The following is a 23,775-nucleotide window of genomic DNA, read 5'->3' as shown; positions in this document are numbered from 1 at the left end:
TCTTCTCCATGTGGGTCCTTGTGAAGAGAGAGGCCCCATCCTCTTACCACCTTCCATTTAAATACTATAATATCATGATTGGGTCCCTCCTGAGCCTTCTCTTTCTCCAGGGGAATAAAACCTGACTCTTTCAGTCTTTCCTTACACATTAGGTTCTCCAGTCTTTTGATCATCTTTATGATCTTCCTTTGGATGCTTTCCAGTCTGTATCTTTCTTGACTTGTGGGGACCAGAATGGGGCAGGGTGCTCCAGGTGCAGCCTGACAAACACTGAGTAAGTGGGATGATCATGTTTCCACCTCTGTTAGTAATGCTCCTGGAGATGCAACCCAGTATCAGATTTACATCTGCTGCTGCAGGGTATTGTTGACTCGTGTTGGCTGGGTGTCCACTAGGATCCCCCATCCTTTTCAGCAAGGCATCTCCCCAGGCACACAGGTGTCAACGTGTACTGGGATCTGGCTATTCTGTTTCAGGTGCAGGACTAGATACTTGTCCTTGTTCAAGTTCATACTGTTAATAAATTCCACTGCTTTCTCCACAAGTGGCTGAATATGAGCAGGTCTGAAGCAAGTATTTCAAGTTTCAAAGAGCACAGCTAATGACAAAGCCAAATCATATTGATGTAACCTGCAAGATAAAGAATGTAGAGCTATCTTTTCTTCCTACAGGCTCTGTTGGTGCATACAAGGTGATCAAGTTTGAAAGCACACCTTTAATTTACCCATTTTATTTAATAACTTTTATTCATTGTTGGATTTATGAAGCAGAGTGGTGACTCTGTTTCTGTTCTCCCCAGTCATACAGTTATCCCTACTACCCTGTGAACAGACCACTATCAGGGTTTTAAATTTATGATTAGGATAGGAACTATAAAATTTAGAATGCCTGAGAAAGAATTGCTTCCAAAATTGCTAAACTTGCAACATGACCCATAAAAAATTCTGCCTGATGTTAAATCTGTTATGTGATAATACTTCCATCTCTAATAATGTAACCAAGGTGCTCAGGAAATCTGATGGTTAAATTGTGAAGGGTAATGTTGTATTCCGTAGGGTTTACTGATCTTTCAGACTGTATCTTCTGCAAGTAGTTACCACGCTCAGATCAGTTCCGGCATTTTGATACGCAGTAAAAGCATTTATTCAGCTTGAGAGCTGTAAGTTGCGAATTTTTAAAGACTTCTGAGTTTTGTAGCACATTTTAAGGACACCAAACAGCAGTATATCTGAATATAAAACAACTGCTTTATAAATTGCTTTATCACACTTCAAAGAAGCATTGCTAGCAGGATTGCCAAATTCAACTGCAAAAGTTGCCAATTTGGATCATGTGAAGGCAGGTGTGAGATTACAGCTGTAATAAAACTGAAATTGAATACTGGTAGCTGAATTTGTAGTAGGCAATTGATTTGATTTATATAACATAAGCCACATGAGGAGAGATATGTAGGTCAGCATCTTCAGCTGGAAACAGTGGTTAGAGGAGTTGTGGTAGGTCGCTGGGAATATTGAGTTAATAGCTGCTCAGCCTGGCAGAATTCTGGTGCAGAGTAACTACGTTCGTGTCAAGCTTGTTTGGGGAGACACCATTTGCAACAAGGAAAAACTAGTCAGTTATAACCAATGCCACTTGTGCCATAAAAATCGTTGCTAAAATTAGCATAAGAACCTAGACCATATGGAGTTTCCCAGGGCAAGAACTGGTACATTAGTCATGAGAACATTTTCAGCTTGCAAAATACTTGAGGTGTGTAAATACACAAATTAGTGATTAAATTCTTTCTGTGGTAATAGAACAATGTTTTACAAAATGCAAATGGTAAATGATCAAATTCAAAAAATTGGAGGAAGCACAATCAAATTAGTCTGCAGAGTTATTTCAAATCCAAACAGCCTCTTAGGTTGCAGATTTGCACAAAAGAAAAAAATCCAAAATAAAGCACACACCTCTTAATTAACAATATCCAAACTAACAACCACAACAAAAAAAACAAAACAAAACAAAACAAACCAACGAAACAAAAACCACCAAAAACCTACAAAAAAAAAACCCTAGCAAAACACAACAAAAAAACCTCAACAAACAAATCCCCTACTTTTATGCTGAGGAAAGTATAAAAATAGTATGTCGTTTTTTTTGTTTGGGTTTTTTTTTGTTTTTTCAAGGAGTGAACTAATGACCTGGAAATTCTGACATTAGTTGGAGGTTTGATAAGAACAAGCACAAAATGAGAGTCATACTTTCAAAAGGATAAAAGAAGATTAAGCATACAGAAATTACTTTGTCAGAGAGTTTCCATTTGCCATTCCCAGGAAAGCACATGAGCTTTTGTCCAAGTTATGAACTTCTGGAAACTGCAGCCAGTCATGGTCAGTATAAACACTGAGGGCTTATGAGCAAAAATTTCTAAAAGCTTTATTTTTCCACAATTAACTTGAACATCTTAGGCATACAAAGACCCCATTGTGTGGACCAATGGAAAATGCATGTTCTTTCGCTTTCCCTGCAGTCTGACCTGATCCTCCATTGCAGGAAAGAGAAGAGAATGAAACAGAATATGAAGAGTAGCACAATATTTCTGTTATTATTTCTTTCCACAGAAATGCAGGGAATATATGGACAGGAAGTAGAGAAGAACTAGAAATGTGTTTTGAAAAAAGTTCATTACTGTACAGCAAAAATTCTGTGGGGATGGTAGGTGACTAGTATAGATGATTTAGGAAGACATGTTGGGAGAAAAAGGCAATGAGGTAATGTAGAAGTTGTGTTTCTGATAAATGTGAGTTTCTACAGTCTAGAGCCTCATGAATGAGGGAATAACCAGTGAATTAAAAGGAAGAAACTTGATGAAAATACATATATAAGAAAACAATGCAGTAGGAATCTGGATGAGCTTGTAGCAGCCAAAGTGAGAAATTATTTTTGTAGCAAAGCAAAGCTAAGACTCTAAATAAGTCAGAGAAAGAAAAAATTACTATTCCTCCAAAAATGACTGTTCAATAGAATTTAATTTGTCATAATACTCGGCATAATACTTGGTGTCTTAAAAAATTTAGACTCATGGCTGTTACTAAGAACAGTGCCATGATGATAACCATTAGTCCAGCTTATAGCCTGACAATTCTGAAAAACAGAGCCAGACAAAAAAGAATAAGAACTTCAGGTGAAGACAGGAAAGAAAAGTGAATTTTATAAAAAAATTTGGTCGCAATGTCACTAGAGGACATTATCATAATAAAAAGCATAAACTACCACTCTGGAACTGGGAAAGCAGGCATTTTCAGTAAGGAAAAAAACCCTGTATTTATTGAGGAAAGTGGGTTGCAGACATTATGGATGGGTTTTTTTTTTATTTAATCAAGTACACAGCACTGCTTCTAATGACACAATATTTCAGCTTTACTTGTCTTTCTGACATCTAATAAAAACTCACATTACTGTTACTGAAATAACCTTTATTGTTTCTTATTATGGTGCCTCCCTTACCTGTTGAATAGTTGCAGTTTAATGTGACAGAGATGTAAAAGGTAGGGCAAACATTAGTTTGCCACTATCTTTTATGTTTGACAGCAGCTGGCTCACCAGTCCCTGTATATGTTGTTTATGGCTTAGATGTGTGACTTTGAGGATGGAGAGGAATTAATTTCTTGGGGTGGGAGGGTGTAGCAGACATGGGAAGCAATCCCTACAATACTTTGATGGTCATGGGATGTAATTTTTTCCCAGGTTTATACAAAGTTTTATATCATGGTTCATTTGGACATGACTGGGACTTGTACTGCCAAACTGTAACTGATAGTAATAAAATGGTCCTTTCTGAAGATGTACAGCTGTGAGCTTTTAAAAAGTCTTGAGACTGCTAAAAGAAACCTCATGGCATTATAGTTCATATATTACGAACTCTTGCAGAAAAAAACAAATTAAGATGGGATGAGGAGTCAAGGTTGAGGAATGACTAAATTTCAAATTAAAAGACATCATTCAAGAACTGAAACATAAATTGGAATAAGGTGAGGGCAAACTCAAGGCAGTGTTTATTCTAAGCATGTGCAAACCTCTTTTTGATGTTGTCTCCAAAATGATGCAGCAGCTAAATGTATTATACCCCTGGGAAGCATAAAACTTAGGGCCTGCTTCTCCTCACTACATAATAAGAATGGTGAAAAGCAGCCTTAAAGTAGGTATAAATTGCATTTAAGTCTTCTTTATGGCTCAGCAGTGGTAGAAAGGAGCCTCGATATAAATGAGAATCAGGTCCCCAGTATTTATTTAACCCTTGGGCTTTGTATATCATTTTATTTGCACCTTTAAGAGATTTGCAGAGGGATTTTTAATCAGGATTCAGTGTACAGAAAGCTAAATGTTTTCATTGCCTTACAAGTAACTTTAATCATACAGGCAGATCATTCTCTTTATTTCTCAAGAGGAAATGGTAGAATTTTCTGCTTTTGTATAAACCAAGCTAAATGTTTCTGACACCCTTAGTACAGTGTCAATTGGAAATTCACATTTCATGTAATAACAGACCATTTTAATTTCATGAGCTGAAGAATTGGTTTCCACGTGCAAATTGTACTGAAGAAAGCAATATTGTCAGAAGAACTGGCAGAGTGCTTCAAGAGATAAATCTATTGAATTAAATAAGAGGCTTTCATTACCTTTTACGTTGCATTTCCATATAACATAAGCATTAATTAAACTCTTCGTTGCTTTCTCCTATTCAGCAGAGCACTTGCTCAGTCTCACAAGAAATGCTGCCCAAGAAAACCTGTGGCTCCCAAACACAGTCATTAAAATACACTTCAGCAGAAGGGAAGGACGGGGAGAAGGGAAGAATGTTTTGGTGCACTTGGGCAAGTGGGACCTGCCTACAGAAATGCATAATTTCTGTTTATCAGGTTTTGACAACAAATGCATGATTTCTGTTTTGCAGTTTTTGACAGCTCCAGTGACTTGTAATAGGTCATCTCACTAGGTATTTCTCCAGGCAATTTGAATACAAACAGAAAGCAAGCAATTGTTTTTCAAATTTTAAGTATGCTTCAGTAAATGTGGAAGGCTTCTTCAGCGTGGGAGAACACTTTTGGTGTGAGGCAGTTTTACTTCTTGAAGTATCAAAACAACTCTGCAATGTGTGTCTCCTCTCCCGTGCAAGGAATACCCAGCTATAGCAAAGTTGTTGATATAAATTCAAGATGTTTCCTCTCAAGCTCTTTAAGTCAAGCCTTAAAGAGCTCCCTGGGTAGCCCACCCAAACTGAAGAGCCATCACGTATTTTTGGTTCTGGCACATTTCTATTTGTATTCAGATATTTCTAATTCCTTCTTTTCTTGTGATTCCAGGGGAACATTTGAGAATCTGCCCTCAGGAATACACATGCTGCACCTCAGAAATGGAGGACAAGTTAAGCCAACAGAGCAAACTGGAGTTTGAAAACTTAGTGGAGGAAACAAGTCACTTTGTACGCACGACTTTTATATCCCGGCACAAGAAGTTTGACGGTAGGCTGGATATAATTTACTTGTTTTCAAGGTTATGGGATATAAAAGCCATAATATCCATAATAAATTCCAATGTTCTTTTCTTTACAATTAGATATCACATTTGCAGTTGTCAGTTTGGCTAAGATAAGGGTTAATATACAGCTGTTATGCTTATCAGCCTTGTGAGTATTGCCTTTAATTACAATGACATCAAGAATCAGACTGTTAAGTGCCTGCAGGCTTGGCTAATGTTGAAAAAAGATATTAGATATGCATAGAGAGGTTTATAATTTTTGTCTCCTAGTTTCAAATGCAAAATTTAGGTTTGTAATTATGTTCACTGTTGCAAGATGAACTATGGATCTCCCATGATTTTTGTTATTGCAGAGAAGTATTTGTGTAGACTGCCTTTTTATAGCCTTAAGGCTGTTGTTTTTTTTCCTTCATGATTTTCTTGTAATGTACAGAGGCTCTAAGGGGGCTTCTGGCTTCCAAAACCTAAGGCCTCAAGTTGTGTATGAGAGAGATTATCATACAAACCACTTAAGCAGTACTGAACACATCATTTCTACCTAGAAAGAACAGAAAATAACAGTTTGAGGGGTTTATTTCCTTGTGATTAGCCTTTATAAGATCTTTCCAAGATCAATGTTATGGTGTCACAATTTGCTAAGAGTTTGTCTTTGAAAATGAACATTACGCTATTTTTATGGTTGTGTCCATATTTTCACATGATGGTTTTATATAAATATGTATTTGTGTTGAAAGTGTCACCCTGAACATTTCTGCATATGTGTAAGTTGAAAAGGGTCTGGAATTAAGAGGTGTAAATCAGCATTGCGAAGAGGATTGAACAGCTGCATGTAGGTGGAAAGCCTGCAAATAAGTGGGTAAAGCTGGCTAACCCCAGGTAATTGATCTTATGCATACATTTAGGAGAATGGTGGAAGTGTTATCTCTGAATTTGGAAGCTTGCTTTAAAACTCTTTGGTCCCATTCTGAAAGAAGTGAAGATGGCTCTAACTCCTTAGGGTAATTCTGTATTATTATCCAATTAAAGATTTTTTTTTCTGATATTGATTCTCTCAATGTGACACAGAAGAAAAAATGAATTATAAAGAAAAGGAATGGAAAAAATGTAACATGAGGATGAGCTGGAGGAAAGTCCCTAGCAGCAGATCAGATGCTAATGTAATTTAGAGAGTGTCCTTGGAAGGTGGGGATGACTGTACACTGCTCAGAATTGTGATGACTTCCCTCTTTAATGTGAAAGTGTAATTTTTTTATCTAGTGGCTTTTAAAAAATGTACTTGTCTTCAAAGAATTTAAAAAAAAATGAAGTCTAGAAGCTGTGTTGTATTACAAGATAGTAAGTGTGACAGTGAGTGTGCAAGTAGAACAGACATTTCAAACCATCTATGGCATGCACAGGGCTTTTTTTTTCCTAGAAGGAAACCAGGGTGATCACTGGTGTTCAGTGGGCATGCAGCACACTGAAAACTCTGGACTCATTGACCACAGAGCTCAGACAGGACTTTTCTAATTCTTTGTCAACTTCAGTCCTTTCTGTATTGCATTGGACTCAAGGACTTGGCTTTTCCAGTAATCTGAAGTTCTGTGTCTTAATACGGATGGTAAGGTATCGCTGAAAGTTCCTGATTGGGTGTAAATACTCCACTCTGGGATCTGCTCCACAGAAACTTGGAATAAAAGACTTAAAGACTAAAAGTTTCTTCTTACTATTGATCTTGTAAAGGGAATTTGCAATGTGATGTCTTATCAGAGAGCATTAGAACTTTGCGTATGCTTTCAGGATTTCAATGCTATTCTAGAGCTATTCAAAATTTGTGCACTTGTATGGAAAAATTGCTTCATTCCAGAAGGGAAGGCATTAATGGAGAAATATATTCACCTAATAGACTTCCAGTGTAAAATCAGCTAGATTTCTTGCAGTTTAAAATACAATGATGTTTTTCAATATAAAACAATATTGACAGCTAAGCTCTGTGTTTTAACTGTTCAAGTATAATCCTTTTTTTTTGTTTGTTTGTTTTTTAATTTGGTACTGTGATTGGACAAGGAATTCTCATACATTATTCTGCCATCTAATGCTAGTACACCACAAACAGCAGAAGAGATACAGCCAACTGTGATGATTTTATGGAAGTTTTGCACAGTACCCGTGTTTTTCAAGAGCAGCACATATAAGCAATAAAAGAATATATGAATATCTAAGTAATTTTGAGATAGATATCAGTGTTGTTCCCTTGAGAAGTTAATTTCAACTATAGCTTCTGCCAAGCTCTTCTTTGTTCAGACATTCATTTAATTTTGAGAACTCTTGAAAGAACATCAAAGGGATATCTTGTAGATTTTACAGGGTTTTATTAATGCTGTACTAAACATCTTAAAGTAAGAGAGTTTTGCAACATAAGACTTTTTACAGGTATGTGAACTCTTCTGAATTTTGATGACCTTCATAAACCTTGTCTTTCTTAATTTGTTTTCTGCTGCACAGCCATACACTTAAGCATAGATAGAAGGATGCTATGATTTCCATTTTGAGAGGCAGTTTGATATCTGTTTTCCTTTTCAGGATTTTTTCCCAGATTCCTATTCATGATCTAATCTAAAAGGAAACTCAATCTGTTGTAACTGGAACATTGTCTCCTTAGCCTCTGATAAGACAAACATTCTTACACAGAATCATAGAATCCAATGTTTGAGATGTGAGCTCATCCAGTGGCTGAGATGTAATGGGGGTGGCTTTGTCAGCCCTCCTGCTCCAAGCAGTCTCATCTATCACAGGTCACTCAGAATCACGTGCAGCTGCATTTTTAATATTTCATGGATAGAAACTGTACAGCATCTTTGAGCAACTTGTGCCAGTTTTGACCTTGTGACAAAACACTGTGTTTACTGACACAAATACTTTATTGTGAGGTGACTTTACACCTCACAATAAAGTGTTTTCTTGTGTTTACATGGAATTTCTTGTTTTGTTTTGTTTTTCTTAGTTTGTACCCATTGCTGTCTATATATCCTGGACTATATATCCCCCCACTAGATGTTTATGCACATTGATGAGACGCCTTGTGACTTCTCTTCTCTGGGCTGAGAAGTCCCAGCTCTCTGTGCCTCTGCTTTTAGAATAGGTAGTCCAGAACCCTCATCATCTTACTGCCCTTTGCTTGGATTGCACCACAGTGTCCATATCTCTCTTGTGCTGGGGAGTGCAAACCTGGACATAACTCTCCATACATGGCCTTATCAATGCTGAGCTGAGATGAAGATTCCCTTTCCTCAGCCTGCTTACAATGTTTCTGCATAATTTCTGTGTCAGTTTTGTATTTTGTTTCATCTGAAGTACGGTGCTTCCAAATCTCTGCAACAAATAAATTTCTGTAATATATAAAAGCAATAGAAGCTAAAGACGAAATTTGTAACAGAGAACTTTAGAAATTACTAAGTGATTTGAAAATTATCAGAAAAATTATACCTTTCCTTTAACTGTCAATCAGTTCTTGCATCCTAAAGCCCTTTATAATCTTTTATTTCTTACTCATTTCTAGTCCACAATTCTAAAGGGCTGTCACTGTATTAGGACTTTTGACTGTTCCGTTATTCTGGACTCATTTATTCATCATAGTGTATGAGGTTCAAAGATGTCTCAGAATCAAAAATCTGACAATATAATTTTCCATTCAGTTTCCATGTTCTAGACAAGTGCATTAGCATAAATCACTACATAACATAATGCCTGCTGCCTGTTGTTTCTTGGCTGAGCCTTATGTGCAGATGTTTACATCAGTATTGCCACCATCTGCATATTTGTCATTGCATTGACATACTGGAGGATCATTTCAAGCAAAATCAGTATCTGGAATTTCACTGATAGGTGTTTGAGGATCCATAGAATCTTCTCCTAAGAATCTTGCCAAATAAATGAAGCCGTGAAATTAGAAACGTTCCTATGAAACAAGTGCTCAATTGTCCTAGCAAAGAATGCAATACTTGTCTCAGGAATGGGGCACATATACCATTCTGAACACTAGGAAAAGAAAAAGCCTTTCCAACAGACAGGAAACACACAGGAAGTGAAGAATTCCAGCAGATAGGAATTTTTATTACCTCAAGGCTTTGTGTAAGACTAAATGCAAAATAAGCAGACAAGTAATGATCAGCTGTTTCCTATTCCTAACAACAGACAAGTAATCATGCTCCACTTCTTGGACCTCCACTGTATACCTCAAAGCAGCTTAAAATATATTATGCTCCCAGTGTAGCTGTAATAGTATCATCTTATTATCACCAATTCCCTTGCATAGTGACATTGCTGAGCAGCTGTTTCACACACAAGCCAATTTCTTTTAAGTATTGCTCCATCAGCAACCGAAACCAGCCCAGCCGGAAGGTTTTGTCATGAATGTTAATGAGGAGACAAATAGCTGTTCAGTGACATTTTCTCACTAATCCTTTGAATAAGTATAGGGAAAAATATATCAAAGAGTTTTAATTTGAGCTAAATAGATGTGAACCTGATAAAAGACACACTGTCTCCTCATCCTCATTAAAAATTACACTAGCAATCTTAGCAGTGATGTTAAAAATGAAGGAATGTCTAAGAATAGCTACCATGAACTTGAATGGATATGGATAGCCTTCAGCAGAATGTGTGAGGCATGATGCCTTTTAAGGAAAATAAGCTGGATAGCCTAAGGACCAATCTGCACTGCATTGATCTATCATACAGTGTCATCATTCCCCGTGCTCCTTTTTTTTGTAGTCTAGGAGAACAGTGATCCATACCCATTAGTGCCGCTCATATATATCTTACAGTCATTACCAACAGTACTGGTGTAAATTACAGGCCAGCAAAGAAAGTTTCACAGATGATCTCCCATAATAATACCTACAAGAATAGCTAACATCCCAGACACCCTGTATTCCCTTTTCTTGCACACTTTATGAAAGAACTTGGAGAAAAATAGCAGGTTTGAATCTTTCCTTGATACTAGAGCTGACAAAAATATGTTTTGTGAAGTTGGTTTCCAACAAAGTAAGAACTTTTCAAAGAGCTGAACTATTATAGCCAGGTATAACTGTCTCATTAAACTTGGGGGGAAAAAAAAAGTGTGAAAAGTGAAATAAGGGTGGTACTTGAAGTTGGAATAGACTGAAGTTCAGCTGCATGGCCAGTGTAAGTCTCTGCCCTCTGGCCCCTCTTCCTCCTACTCTTGCTGCCCAGCCTGCCAGCCCACCTCAAGCTGTAGCTCATTGACCTCTGGATTTCTGCAGAGGGAGGGGAATACAGCAACACAGAAGGCCTCTTGTACACTGGTGCTGTCCTGGTCAGCAGGTAAAGGATGGACTTCCAGTGGGATATTTTTTAATACTTTGCTTTCCGTGCATCTGAAGTGAAAGGGCATGGTTTCCGCATGATTTTTGGCTTGGTTGTTTGGTTTCTGGAAATTCTGGAAGTCATAAAGGACTGCCTTTCCCACAGACCTGTTTGGGAGGCAAGAGGCTTCTCTGGGGTGTGGGAAAGTCAAATAAATATATACTGCTATTATTCTAGTGCTGCCATGTCTGAGGCATTATGTAGGCTACACCATACCAAAGATATTTTGGGGCTTCCTTCTGGGCAAGATGGTGGTGGTTTGTTTGTTTGTTTGTTTGTTTGTACTTTGCTTCTTTTATAATATTTCTGTGTTACTTTGCAATGTTTCACATCAAATGTAAGATCCACTGCAGGACAGGTGGATTTTTAAAATCCACAACTGCTTGGCTGTAACAGTTCTAGCAGGGCCACAGTTTACATATAATTCATCTAGTGGTTCAACACACTACCTAACTTCTGTGTTTGCCAAAATACAGACCCTAGAGCAAATAGAAGGCTTAAAGAAGTGCAACATCTGTTGACTTCTAGCATGTAACGTCTTGGAAGCCTTCACTGGACATCTGGCACAAGTTTCTAAGCATTAAAGAGATTCTTAATAAGAGATGCCATACCTTAAAATTGACAGGAAACACAAATTTGAAAATAAATATTCTGCACCTGATCAAAATCCTATCGGAGCTGATAATAGCCTAAGAGAAACCTCTACTGCCTGCAAACAGTTTTAGGCTCTAATTCTGAAGATTTGCCCTGAGAGTACTGTTTATCAATTTCAAATATTATGTCAAAAGTTTTAATCTACATTAAAGCAGTCTTTTTGTTTGTTTAATTAACCAAAAGAGGAGAGGAGTCAAGCCTAAAAAAACTTGATTTTCCTAGTAATAAGAACAGTTTCCAGTCAGGGATGCTTATTCCTGTAACCTGGCCAAGTCCAGTACTGAAAGGCAACATCTGAAATTGAGTGTCTTCCTCACACTCCCTGCAGTTAGAAATGCACTTGGTGCATTTGGATGGGCTCTGCTCTTCCTCAGTTTAATTTGCTAAGTGCAGCTGGTCACAGGAATAGTAATCTAACCAGCTGCATCAAATTTATGAAGCTGCAAAACAAAGGACAAGCTGTTACCCTGAGCTGGAGTAGGTGGGTATTACCCACTCTCAAATAGATGTTGTGAGAAAGCATGTTGTCCAGGTGTAGCCAAATCCAAGAGGGCAGGGAAATACTGTTTTTCCCATGCAACAGAAAGCAGAATTTGCCTTGCTGACAATTAGATATCCATGATAGAGTGTTCCTATAGATTCCCTCAGTAGTCAACGGGGAATGCAGGGTGCAAGTCACATTAGTGCAAGGATTACACCTCAAGTAGGTCTGGAAAAATCTTTCCCTGGAGTACATATTTCTCTATATGGTTTAGAAAGGGTATTTAGCTATGACATAAATGCCTATACTTTGGAGTTACTTATACATTTGTTCAGAAAAATTCCACCCCAAGGAACCGAATAAAAGAGTGAAACATCTAAAACACTTTTGAGGCTCTCTTCTGTGCTGTTTTTTGCCTCTTTTGCAGAAGTATTTTCTTTTTTACTTTTTTTTTTCTTTTTTTTGTATTCTGTAGGGAAAAAGACATTTAAAATATGAGACAGGTAGGCACTATAGAGGTCAGTCATTATCTTATGATAGCTGAAAAAAACCCACTATCCTGTTGAAATCAAATGGCATTTAATCTTCAGTGAAGCTCTGAACAGAGCTGTATGTTTTTAATATTTTATAATGAAAATTGTTCTCTAAGTGTCCAATCCTTTAAAATATCAACCCATAAGTAAAATTACTGATTTTCAAATACTAAACCCCCTGCGATTAAAGATGCTTCAGATGCATGTGGACAAGAATAGAATTAATAGTGGACTCAGCTTCAAGTCCATAATACTGATATCTTCTTGCAATTGTCCAACAGAGAATCTCTTACCCCTACCTGATTCTTATTCTGATGATAGGTGCTTACCTGTCACACAGCAAGGACAAAAAACGTGCTGTGAGAATCAAACATAGCCACTGTACATCAAACCCAGGCTATAAAAAAAGGGTATTTATGCATGTTGTCAGCACTTTGGATAATAGGAACTGTAGCTTTATAATTTCTCATGTGTTATTCTCAACCCTTATTAAATACAGAAATACTATTTCTTAAATTAATCTCTTGACTGTAATAAACAGGCATTGTTATATTTTTGCTGACCTTCTTTCCCTAATTCTTTTGTCTGTGTGTCAAAACAACTGGGAAATTAAAAGGAAACAGTATATCATGAAAAGGTTCCTGTAATACTGAAAAATGATTCAATGACTCTCTGTTTCTCCACTTACCTATTAGATTTTTTAGAGTTTCTTTTAAATTAAAGTTTCTTTTTCTTTTTCTCCTTTTTTTTTTTTCCCTTTCTTTTTTCTTTTTTCTTTTTTTTATTTTTTATTTCCTTTTTTCCTTTTCTTTTCCTCTGCCCTATCGTTTACCAGGAAAAGATGGAAGTACTTTCTTTTCTGGGAGGAGTATCTGTGAGGACTGTCACTTTTTCTGGGAGGAGTATTTCTGGGAAGACAGTCACTTTCTGGGAGGACAGTCACTTTCAGCAGTAAGAAGGGGACAGAAGGGAGCTACATGGCTAAATGCCTATATGCCATAGGAATATTTTTAGAGATAACTTAAAAATGGGCATATGAAGGTCTACTTGTGCTGTACTCCATGTCAGTTTTGAAAATTGCATACATAAATCAGAGCAACCAGATATTCAGGAAGATAGGGAGGACATGGCACAGAGGTAATGCTCCTCGTCTTCCCCACTTGCCTTACATTCCGTCTATACCAACATTCACTACATTCACTCTATACCAACAGCTGAGAGGTAAAAACAAACATTCTGCCTAGACTCCCAGGGTGAAGTCTCTCTTGTCTGTGTGGCTGCTGGTAGAAAGTAGCAGCCGTGGTTCTCTGTGTGGGCAGCCCCACTGGGTGCTGGTGAGGGCCTGGCCAGGCTGCCACAGGGAAAATAAGCACAGATCACAGAGACATAAACCATATCTGATTATCCATACTGAAGTGTTTTCTTGCTTGTTTTACTGTGCATGAGCATTCCGGTGTTGTTTTGGAAAACTTTGAACTTAAAACAATGCATGACACCTATACTATTGAAATATTCCAGTTTTCCTAAATACATTGAAAATATAAATTGCACTGATTCTCCGTAATGGGCTTTTTGTGCATTACTTTTCTGAATATTTCTGATACATTCCCCACTCATTCACTTCTTTGGATTTTTACATAAATAGAAATCTTTATTTTCAACTTTTTCATCTTTTCAAAGTTGTACTGAAATTGTTTTGCTTAATATGTTTATTGTATATGTGTCACATGTTTATTCTGGGATACATATATATTGTTTGTAAGCTTTATCAGAGATAAAGTCTTTAATTTTCTTCTAGTTGTAACCCGTGTGCTTTATGCATTCAGAATGACACCCCACTAAATTGTCAAGTGTTTCAGCAGTGCACAGGTCAGTAACCTGTCACTAACAGCAGACACTGGAAGGGCAAAGCATAGAACAGGAGATGAACTGGCAAAGGGCTGTTGGGAGTGGGACAGAGAGAGAGAGGACCAGATACTGTGTCATGAGCTATCTGTTAAACTCTAATCATGTAAAGAACAGTGTATAGCTTAGAGGATCTGAGAGGGGTAACAACGCAGCTTCTGTGGAAGTCTTCACACTGGTGGAGAATCAGATGTTGGACACCATTGCCGCTTGTAGTCTGTATTGAATCTATACCAAGACTCTTAATAAAAAGAAAAACAAACCTTAAGGCCTGAAATAGATCTTCTTTAATATATGGCAGGTTCTTAATTTACCATTCCTGGGTGAAATTATTTACTGTAAATTGATACTTCTTTTGTGTTTTTATGGGAGCATCTAGAAGCCATTCACTATTACACAGTCACATTCCTGACTTAGGAAATTCATCATCTCACAGCTAAAAGGCTGTTCTTGCTCTTGAAGGGCTATACTCATAGTGAAAACAGACATATGTAAAGCAGGAAGGAGGTGAAAACAGCTCATTTCAGAAATACAGGACATCTTCAGTCAATGAAATCTCATCAAGATCATGTCCAGGAAAAGGCAAGAGCAGGTACTTGTTGAATGCTAACATCAGTGAGTGGGTGCAACGTATATGAATTAATTTTTACCCTGATAAGAGCAACTGGTTTGCACAGGTGCTAAAACTGTGCTGAGGAAATCAATTCTGTTATCTCCTTTTTCCTTCTTCTGACATTGAAGCAGTTTCACAGGGATATGCAGCTTAAGGAAGGCATCAGTTTATACAAGCTTGTTGTTTAGAAGTTGAACCGAAGTTTGGTAGGTGGAAGATGAGATGATTTCTGCTTAATGTGAACTAGTTTTTGGAGCATGTAAAATCCCTTAAGGGGAAAAATGCAACAAGCTTTCAAAGCATACCAGTAAATGAATGCATGTGAAAGTATGCAGATTAGGAGGTCTACTGTAACTACTGAGACTAAGCAAATATATGCAATCTGGCCTGTTTAATTTTCAAAAGCTGGAAACAATTTTTGAAGAAAACACCTTGTTTCAATTACCATAAAGCAAGAAGCAAGATTTGGAGCTGAAATACGTATTTCATGTCAACAAAATACTATTAGATTTAGTTTTGAATTTCAGTAAAATCAAGTATTTTGAAAGATTTCAAATGAATGCTAAAGGTGATTTTCAGCTGAAAAACCGAACATGTTGCAATTAAAAATGAAGAAACAAATTATTATCAAGTATTTTCTAATAGTATATTTTGTGGTACAGTGAAGTTCTGTAAAGTTGTGACAAACATCAGCACTACATTTTTTAATTTTTATAAGTTTTTGACATTAACACTTGGTCAGCTTTACAGCTTTTAAGTAAATCTTAAACACTCCCAAGAAAGCAGTGTTTTTTTCAGTATCTGCTGCTGTATGTATCTCCATAACTTTTCTGGCACTCCTGCAAGTAAAAAACAAATTAATTTAATCTCTCATTAAATAACTTGCAGGGGAAAACCTTGTCTCACCTTCTAGAGTGCATGATGAAGTTCCAGTACAGGCCATGAGCTGAAGATGCTTTTTAAGCTATGAGGAATGTATGCCAGAGCCTCAAACATCTCAGGATCATTTTTGGGCTCTACCCAAACTCAGCTAGCTGGGATCTGTTGCCTTGTTACAGCTAGTGGATAGATACAGCTTTGGAATTATTCTGCTTCTTATTTCAATGCCCAGAGACATCCTTTTCCAACATGTAGTTGATATTTGGAATTCAGCTTCCTGTTTTCATACCAAAGCGTACATGATACAACATTTTAAAAGGCCACTGTGTGCTTGTAAGTATATTGGTATTCAGCTTCTAAAAGTTGTGATTTATTTATTCACACATAGAATTTTAAGTCTAAATAAAAGCATAGAGGCTGAACCTGTCTAGTCTAATTGTATATCAATGAGAAGTTAAATATCAAGTAACATTAAGGAAATTTGAATTAAGAATTTATCCAGCTTAGATTAGACATTACCTTAAAACAGACTTACTTTTCTACCCTCCACATTTATAGCATCCCACTCCTTGAGTACATATGGCCATATCTTTAATATTTTTAGCAGTTTCAGAGTACTGTAATCTCTGTAAAGATGGAATCACTGGATTTGGACCTGTCTGCATATCCTTGTACAACAACTTCTTTTTATACCAAAACAAAATCTGTCGAAAATAAGACTGATTTTGGAAAATGTAAGAGGACTAGAAAGAAGTTTCCAAATGGCTCATCAACAATGCTCCTTGTGGAGGGAAGGAAGGTACTGCTGGTCTCAGGAATCTAGGTGCACCTGAATTTTCTTTTTCTTTTATTTTATATAATTCTTTGAAAAGAAACAAATATTGCTGGTTGTTCAAAGTAATAATCAACCAGTTCTAACAACAGAGCCCGAAAGATTGTACTATACATGCAAGGATAATATCCTGCTCAACTGTTCAAAGGGAGCCTTAATAGCATAGTGATTTATTTGGATTTTCTGGCATCTTACATTCCTACATTCTCTTCCGTAATGTGACTGGCTTTTTGAACTGCTTTCTTTCATATGCATGGAAATCCACGTCCACATAAAACTAGAGAAATCCTTGTTCTGTTCTTAGCCCAAGGATAAGCCTGTGCTGGGCCTAAAGTATACGCAGGCTTAATGCCAGGATTTTGCATGGGGATCAACTGCATTTTCAGCTAATGCATAAAATAAAATGCAACAAGCCAAATCAATGTTGTGCCCACCATTTACAAAAAAAGCCCTTTGAAATGAAACTCCTTATCCTCACCTTCACCTGGGCTATGCTTGTGTTTTATGTAGCTGTGTTGCTGAGAGATGCGTTTCTGAAGCGTGATCTGGTTTTCTACTTACTCATCAGTAAGTTGCTTTCTGAAACTTTATCACTGTTGTAGTGCTGTGCCTAGGAGGAAATGGTTTTGTTCATCTGTTTCTAAAGAGGTGCATGGAAGAAGAGTGATGCAGAAGAGCAAGGGAAGTTCAGAGGTGAGAAAAGGACAGATGAGACGGCTATAATTTTACGGTGGCCTCAGTCCCATGAAAGGATGGGTAAATGTTGAAACCTGAAGGCCACCTCAGCAGATGGCAATTCACAGGCCTTTACTGCCCTTGCAGCCTAGGGATTTATTTGTTTAAAGTGTCAGGATCTGGTGAAATGTCTAAAGGTATGAACAGGAGTAGGTGGCTGTCGCCTGAGGATTGTTTACCAGCAGGGAGTTGTAGTTGTTATGGAATATTATCCAGGGCATAAATCTGCCCCCCTCCTGGCACCTGCTTTTCCGCTTTAACTCAGAAGAGACTGCAGAATGCGAGTATCTGTAATTAGGCCTTCAAACGCACAGCTTGAAAAGAAACAATCTTAGCACACCATAAAGACAATAGCACTTCCCTGGTTTGACTAAAATTTCTAAATGTCTTAATCTCCTTAATTTGCATCTCTAATGACACTTTTTGCAAATTCCCTAGATAGAAACTTTGTTAATATGCAGACTGACAATATCCTTATTGATACTCTGTATTGTGTTTATATTTTTTTGCTATTTTAAGCATAGCCAAGAAAGCTATAATCCATATTTAATTTTGGAATAGCAGTGATGTGCAAGGCTTTTTATGTAATCTCTGGAATAAAAACATATACAACATTCAGGGAGAAAAGTACAGGACCAGTGACCATTTACAGGTATGACCTTTGCATCCCTAGTGCAGAGGTGTAGTTGTGCAAAACAAGGTACCCCTGGACAGGGGATTTGCAGTTCTCAAATTAAGACTCAAGTGATAATATTGCTTGTGGGTTTGTTCAGTGCTGTTAATTTTACATAAGGAGATAAAAATATTGATTTTTCATTTTAATTGTTGCATCATTACTAGATCTACAGGTAGTAGGATAATTTTCTGATGGCTAAAGGCTGCACAGATAAAAGGGGAAAAAAAGTCATATTGTAACAAGTACATTTTTTTGATCAAAATATCAGAAGTAATTTAAAATAACTTCCAATGAAAAAGAAAAACATTAAATTATTTTTGCTTGCAAATATTTATAAGATTTTATAAGATTTATAAAGATTTATAAATGCCTTAAGTTACTGTTGTTTGAACCAATGACCTTTGTTTTCCTTGCCTAAAACATGTGTAGAGTTTTTGAAAATTCTGTTTAGCATCTCCTTTTGCTACTCAGACCTGATATTGAAATTTCCTTCATTAATATGATAAACATGGGTAGTCTGGTTATAGTTTAACACTATTGTTTAAAGACTTCTAGATGCTGAAGCTTAGGGTCAACCACAAGGCCACCTTACTGTGATGGTCATGCATGCCACCAGTCAGCTTTAAACCAACTAAACTGGCGTAGCTTGTAAAAGCAGCAAAAATGTGCTGTGGCTCCTTCAAATAAAATAAAGGAATGGAAGAGATGAAAAGACAGTGGTGCAAATCGAGTGATCTGTCCATGTTGTGTGGCAAGTGTTTTGTTCTCATCTTGGAGATGAGAACAAAACACTGTAAAGGAAGTAACAAAATTAGAAGGTCAAAATTTTGAGAAGGGGGAGTCAATATGTAGGTGCTTACGTTTAGCTGTGACATAGAAACATCAAAGTGCTAACACAGATTTCAAGCTCCTAGGAAAGGGCCAGACACTGCTCCCACCAATGTCTTAGCACTTAGTCTGTTTAAAAGACTTCATTAGACTACCCAGAAAAACAGCACACTATCAAATTCATTAATAGACCATCTGCGAACAAGTGCAGCAAGTTCTGCAACAGCTAAAAGGTTTCTTCTCAGCTTCTGTTTGCAAAACATGTGTGAGTTAATGGAGTATCACATTCACATGGTGCTGGGGCATTGACCTGGAGTCTCTTCAGGAAATAGATCTAGGTTTCATGTAGATGCACTGTGCTTTACAATGGGAACAGCCCACATTTTCTAATAATACAATAGTGTTATTTATTATATTTATCGTATCTGTTATGCTGTATGTTACGGTGTTGTTCCTTCTTGGAGGGCAGTTATCTTTCAAAAAAGTCTCATTTCTCTTTGTTTGCCAACTTAAGTATCAAGTAAGCCAGGGCCACGGCAGCTCAAAGTTTGGAGTAATGATGCCAGTTTGTGTGACTAGGGGAAAGAAAATAATCTGATTTATTTCCAAAGAGGTCAGTGTCATTTGGGAAGGAATTTAGAGATTAGTTTAGAAATGTCTAGAGTGCAGAGCACTTCCAAGGCCACATTCCTTGTGAAAGCATGCTTCTGAGTTTAGTCACACAGATAGTGAAGAAACAGCTATTTCTGATGTAAATCTATCTGTAATATTTTAACTGTTGGGTATAGAACACGCGTATGGATTGTCAGGATTTCCTCTTAATGCCTTCATCTCTTCTTTGGTGAGATATGAAGAAAGGATGAAAACGCCATTTAGCCATTATAATTCAGCAGCTAAATAGACATGGTCTGAAAATTACTATCCCCTCCCTATCCACTATCAAAAAAGACTGGTATGAATTGTATGTCCATTCTCTGAACAACAGGGCTTCCTTTCAACCCTGCATCTGCTTCAACCTTTCTGAAAGTAGATTCAAAACGCTTTGCTGAAAAGAAAATTTGTAGTCAGATTTTGAAGAGCTGTGCTGCATTGTCATATTTTAACCAAATACATAATTCTCTTTAGTCACATAGAAAGACTTCATACAGATTATTCACAGAAGGATGAATATGCAAAAGATCATTTTCCCAGAATGACGGAGATGGAAATCATAGGTGTTAAATGAGAATGTAAATCACAGATCTCTAAATCTTTGAACCATGAGGATGCTAACTTTCAAACAGTTAAACCTACCCAGATCTTGACAGTTCTTTTGTACATAAAAGTATCTCGGACATATTTTTTCACTCAATTTATTTACATTCTACTATTTATATTTTCTCTTATTATTTTCAAAATAATCTAAATCAAGATTACTTAAATAAAGTCATGTAACTGCTCTGTGAAATAAAAAAAAATATTATAATGTTCATATAATTACAGTGGTGATAAAGAAACTGAGGCACCTAAAGGCAGTCTGACTTGCCTGGTGTCACAAAATTCAGTAGTGACAAAATTGCAAATGAACAAAGTCTGGTTTTCATCTGCATTTTCTCAGACTTTATATATACCCTAACCTTCTTGATGTTAATGCCAGAAAATTTTTACTCAAAGACATAGTTTTTCTTAATTTTCATCAATCCAAGATTTTGCTGTAAGTAAACATTTTTTTTTCTCTCATAAATTTGAATTTCTTTCATAGTCACTTTCTATTACTTTTTAGTAAATTCCTTTCCATTCAGATTTTTGCTGTAGAAATGTCCAGACGAATACACAATATTCAGTGATTGCACCATGTTGCCATAAAAGAGGTTTCTTGTGTACAATATATTTTAGTTTATGAAATTGAACTGATTTTTTCCATGCTGCGACAGTGTTGCACCTTCACATTACATTTAAGTAATTTTCCCACAGGTATTGCTGTTGAATTTTTTCTCATTAGGCTTTAATGCATTCACTTGCATTTTTCCAGATAGAATGTACTTCACTAGTGACTGCCAGTTTTTATTTTCAGTCATTACAGGATTTTTGTTTTCCCTCCATATAAAGTTGTTGTAATTTTAAAATTACCTCCCATTTTGAAATAATCTACAAATTTAATTACTGTGCTGCTTAGTCCTTCATCCAGGTGATTATTAGATGATTCATTTGCAAAAAGAAAAAGCCCCTATTCTTTATCTGACACAAGCTCTTTGGGATATACTATTTACATCTCTAATTAGGTTGCTGAAATTTTGCCATAACCTCCTCTCATCACTGATCTTTCAAAACAACCCTGCTCTCGTATCAAATTTCTGCTCTGCAACTTCCTGACAGCTTCCCACAGCTGAAGTGGATCGTTGAACTCCAGTTATTTATCAAACAAAGCAAGGTTGTTTTATTTTTTTCTTTTTGTGGTTTTTTTTTCAGATGTTACCAAATTGCAATAGACTTGTGGCCTTTTTAGATGCAGTTCTCATAAAAACATTTAAGGTTGTCTGTCACTAAAAATGTTTCCATGAGTACCATTACTGCATTGACCACTCTATTTTCTGGTTATTGAAGTGCCTAGTATATCTCTAAAACAGTAAAACTACTCATACTTATTTCCTCAAACTTTCTCCAAAATTGACAAATAAATGCATTATTTCACAGGACAACCTGGGTTTTGATTTTAGCCAGTGAATTCTGCCCAAGGTACCAAGACACCATTCTGTAGTGAGCTAACTGTAAATTAGGAATATTGAAGTTAAGCATAGTTTTCAGCACTTCTTATCTGCTAGGCAGAACCTCCTGACTATAAGTTCTGTAGGTGAGGACTTCAAATACAGTTTCTCTTTTAAAAATCTTGCTCAGTGGAAAAATTCTTTATATTTGCCATATTACTATATAGAACTGGAAAACCGATGTCATATCTAACAACAGTAAAAATTTCAGATCAGTGGTACCTAATTATTACTTCTCTTAAGTAATAATTACTTTTTATTACTTAAGTAATCTCTTACATTTTCATAAAGACAAGAGAAAGCTACTGGTACTGAAAAGTGGCAGCAGAATAATGATATTTTTGAACGATAAGGACACTATCTGAGAGAATTAACCATTACATTAATTGTTTTCTTCATGTGATATAAATAGTTGTGATTGCATACTCAGGATGTCCACATACCTATATAAAACAGACAAAGCAGCAAACAAAAATATTTACAGAAAGAAAAATAGGAAAGAAAAAACCAACTATTCCATCTCCTTAGGACCATGAAGGAGTCCAGAGGCAAAAGCACAGGGGCACCTAACAAAGCACAGGTGACCTAGTGGTCAGAAATTAAGAAAAATATATACAAACAAACAGAAATATGGAAAAATACATGTGTTCTGTGTCTTCAACAGATAGAAAATCTTTTTTCAGATACAAATACACCTAAACGTCCGTTCCTTTAACTGATGCCATAAAATACATGTTATTAGTTTGCTGGCTGGCCTAGAACCTGCCTGTTACAGCACTTAGCTCTGAGCTATCCAGAATCTTAAAGCCCTGTTATCAGAGGACTGATGGGAATCAGAGGTCATTTTCAGCCTTTTCTCTTGAAATGTATGTGCAGAGAATACAAAGCTAAATGTTTTTCTATTCCTTGTACAGGTTGAAGATGGCTTATTAGTGAAATGATTGATTTATGCTTTGACCTTTACTGTTCAGTTACTGATCTGTTCCTCTGAAAGACGGAAATGCATGTCTTACAAGGAAGCCCTAACACAATTTCAAAACATGTTATTTTAAATAGAAACAGTGAAACCTGGTAGTTGAAAATGCTCCATGAAGGATATCTTAATAAAAGTGATGGCATTAACAAAAAATGCCAACAGTAATTACTTGGATATATCTTCATGTGGCCTGAAAAACTGTTCCAGATGTAAATGTATTGTGTATAGCTGTATAGTCTTGTAAACATGAACAGTTGTTGTCATTCACAGAAAACTGCAGTCAGAAATGCTTTTAATCAGACATCTTATAACTAATATTTAGAATATCTGAATTACTCTAAAAACCTTTTCTGTCTTTATTACTGAGTAGTTTCAAGTTAGTTTTATTTAGTTTTAAGGCTTGATTTTGCAAATAAAAAGACATTCTCAAAGAATGAGATTTGGAGATATTAAAGAATTTATTATTTCTGTTGCTGCTTGGTAATTTGCAAATACGATCTTCAGTCTTTTGCTATACGTAGAAACAGCACTCTGCAAAAAAAAAAAAAAAAAAAAAGAATACAAATCTAGGATGTCCTGAAGTGCAGCAGGTGTTGGCTGTGTCATTTCAACATCAGTTTGGGGTTCAACAGCCTTGCAGGACTGAGATTGTCAGTTTGCAGGTGTTAAATTTAAAAGACTGTGAGGCCAGCTGCATTCAGGCACCGAGAGCGTTCACGGCAGGCATTCAAGGGCAAATCATGCTTGAGCGACCTGATTGCCTCTACAACTAAATGACTGGCTCTGCAGATGAGAAAAGAGCCGTGGAGGCAATATACCTTGACTTTAGTAAGGTTTTTGACACTGTCTCCCACAGTGTTCTCATTTGATAGCTGAGGAGACCCTGGCTGCCTAATCCGATTGCTATGTGAGTAGAAAATCGTCTGGGCTATCAGGCTCAAAGGGCGGTGATCAGTGGCTCGATGGCCAGCAGGCAGCTGCTGAAGAGAGGGTACCCAGCACTGTAGGGGATGAGTTCTGGGGCCCTTAGTG

The 23,775-nt window shown here is 36.8% G+C and overlaps 1 protein-coding gene across 1 annotated transcript in view; it reads left to right on the top strand.

Annotated features, from left to right (window-relative positions):
* GPC6 (glypican 6) overlaps positions 1-23,775 on the top strand; it is a 713,349-nt gene that overhangs the window by 216,026 nt on the left and 473,548 nt on the right. The window contains exon 3 of the mRNA XM_058832891.1: positions 5,346-5,504. Within this exon, the coding sequence (XP_058688874.1) occupies positions 5,346-5,504 (159 nt within the window). The remainder of the gene's footprint in view (positions 1-5,345; positions 5,505-23,775) is intronic.

This window comes from Poecile atricapillus, chromosome 1 (assembly GCF_030490865.1).
Source record: "Poecile atricapillus isolate bPoeAtr1 chromosome 1, bPoeAtr1.hap1, whole genome shotgun sequence".
Lineage (NCBI taxonomy): Eukaryota > Metazoa > Chordata > Aves > Passeriformes > Paridae > Poecile > Poecile atricapillus.
Note: the sequence above shows the minus strand (reverse complement) of the source record. Positions and strands in the feature narration are given on the sequence as shown.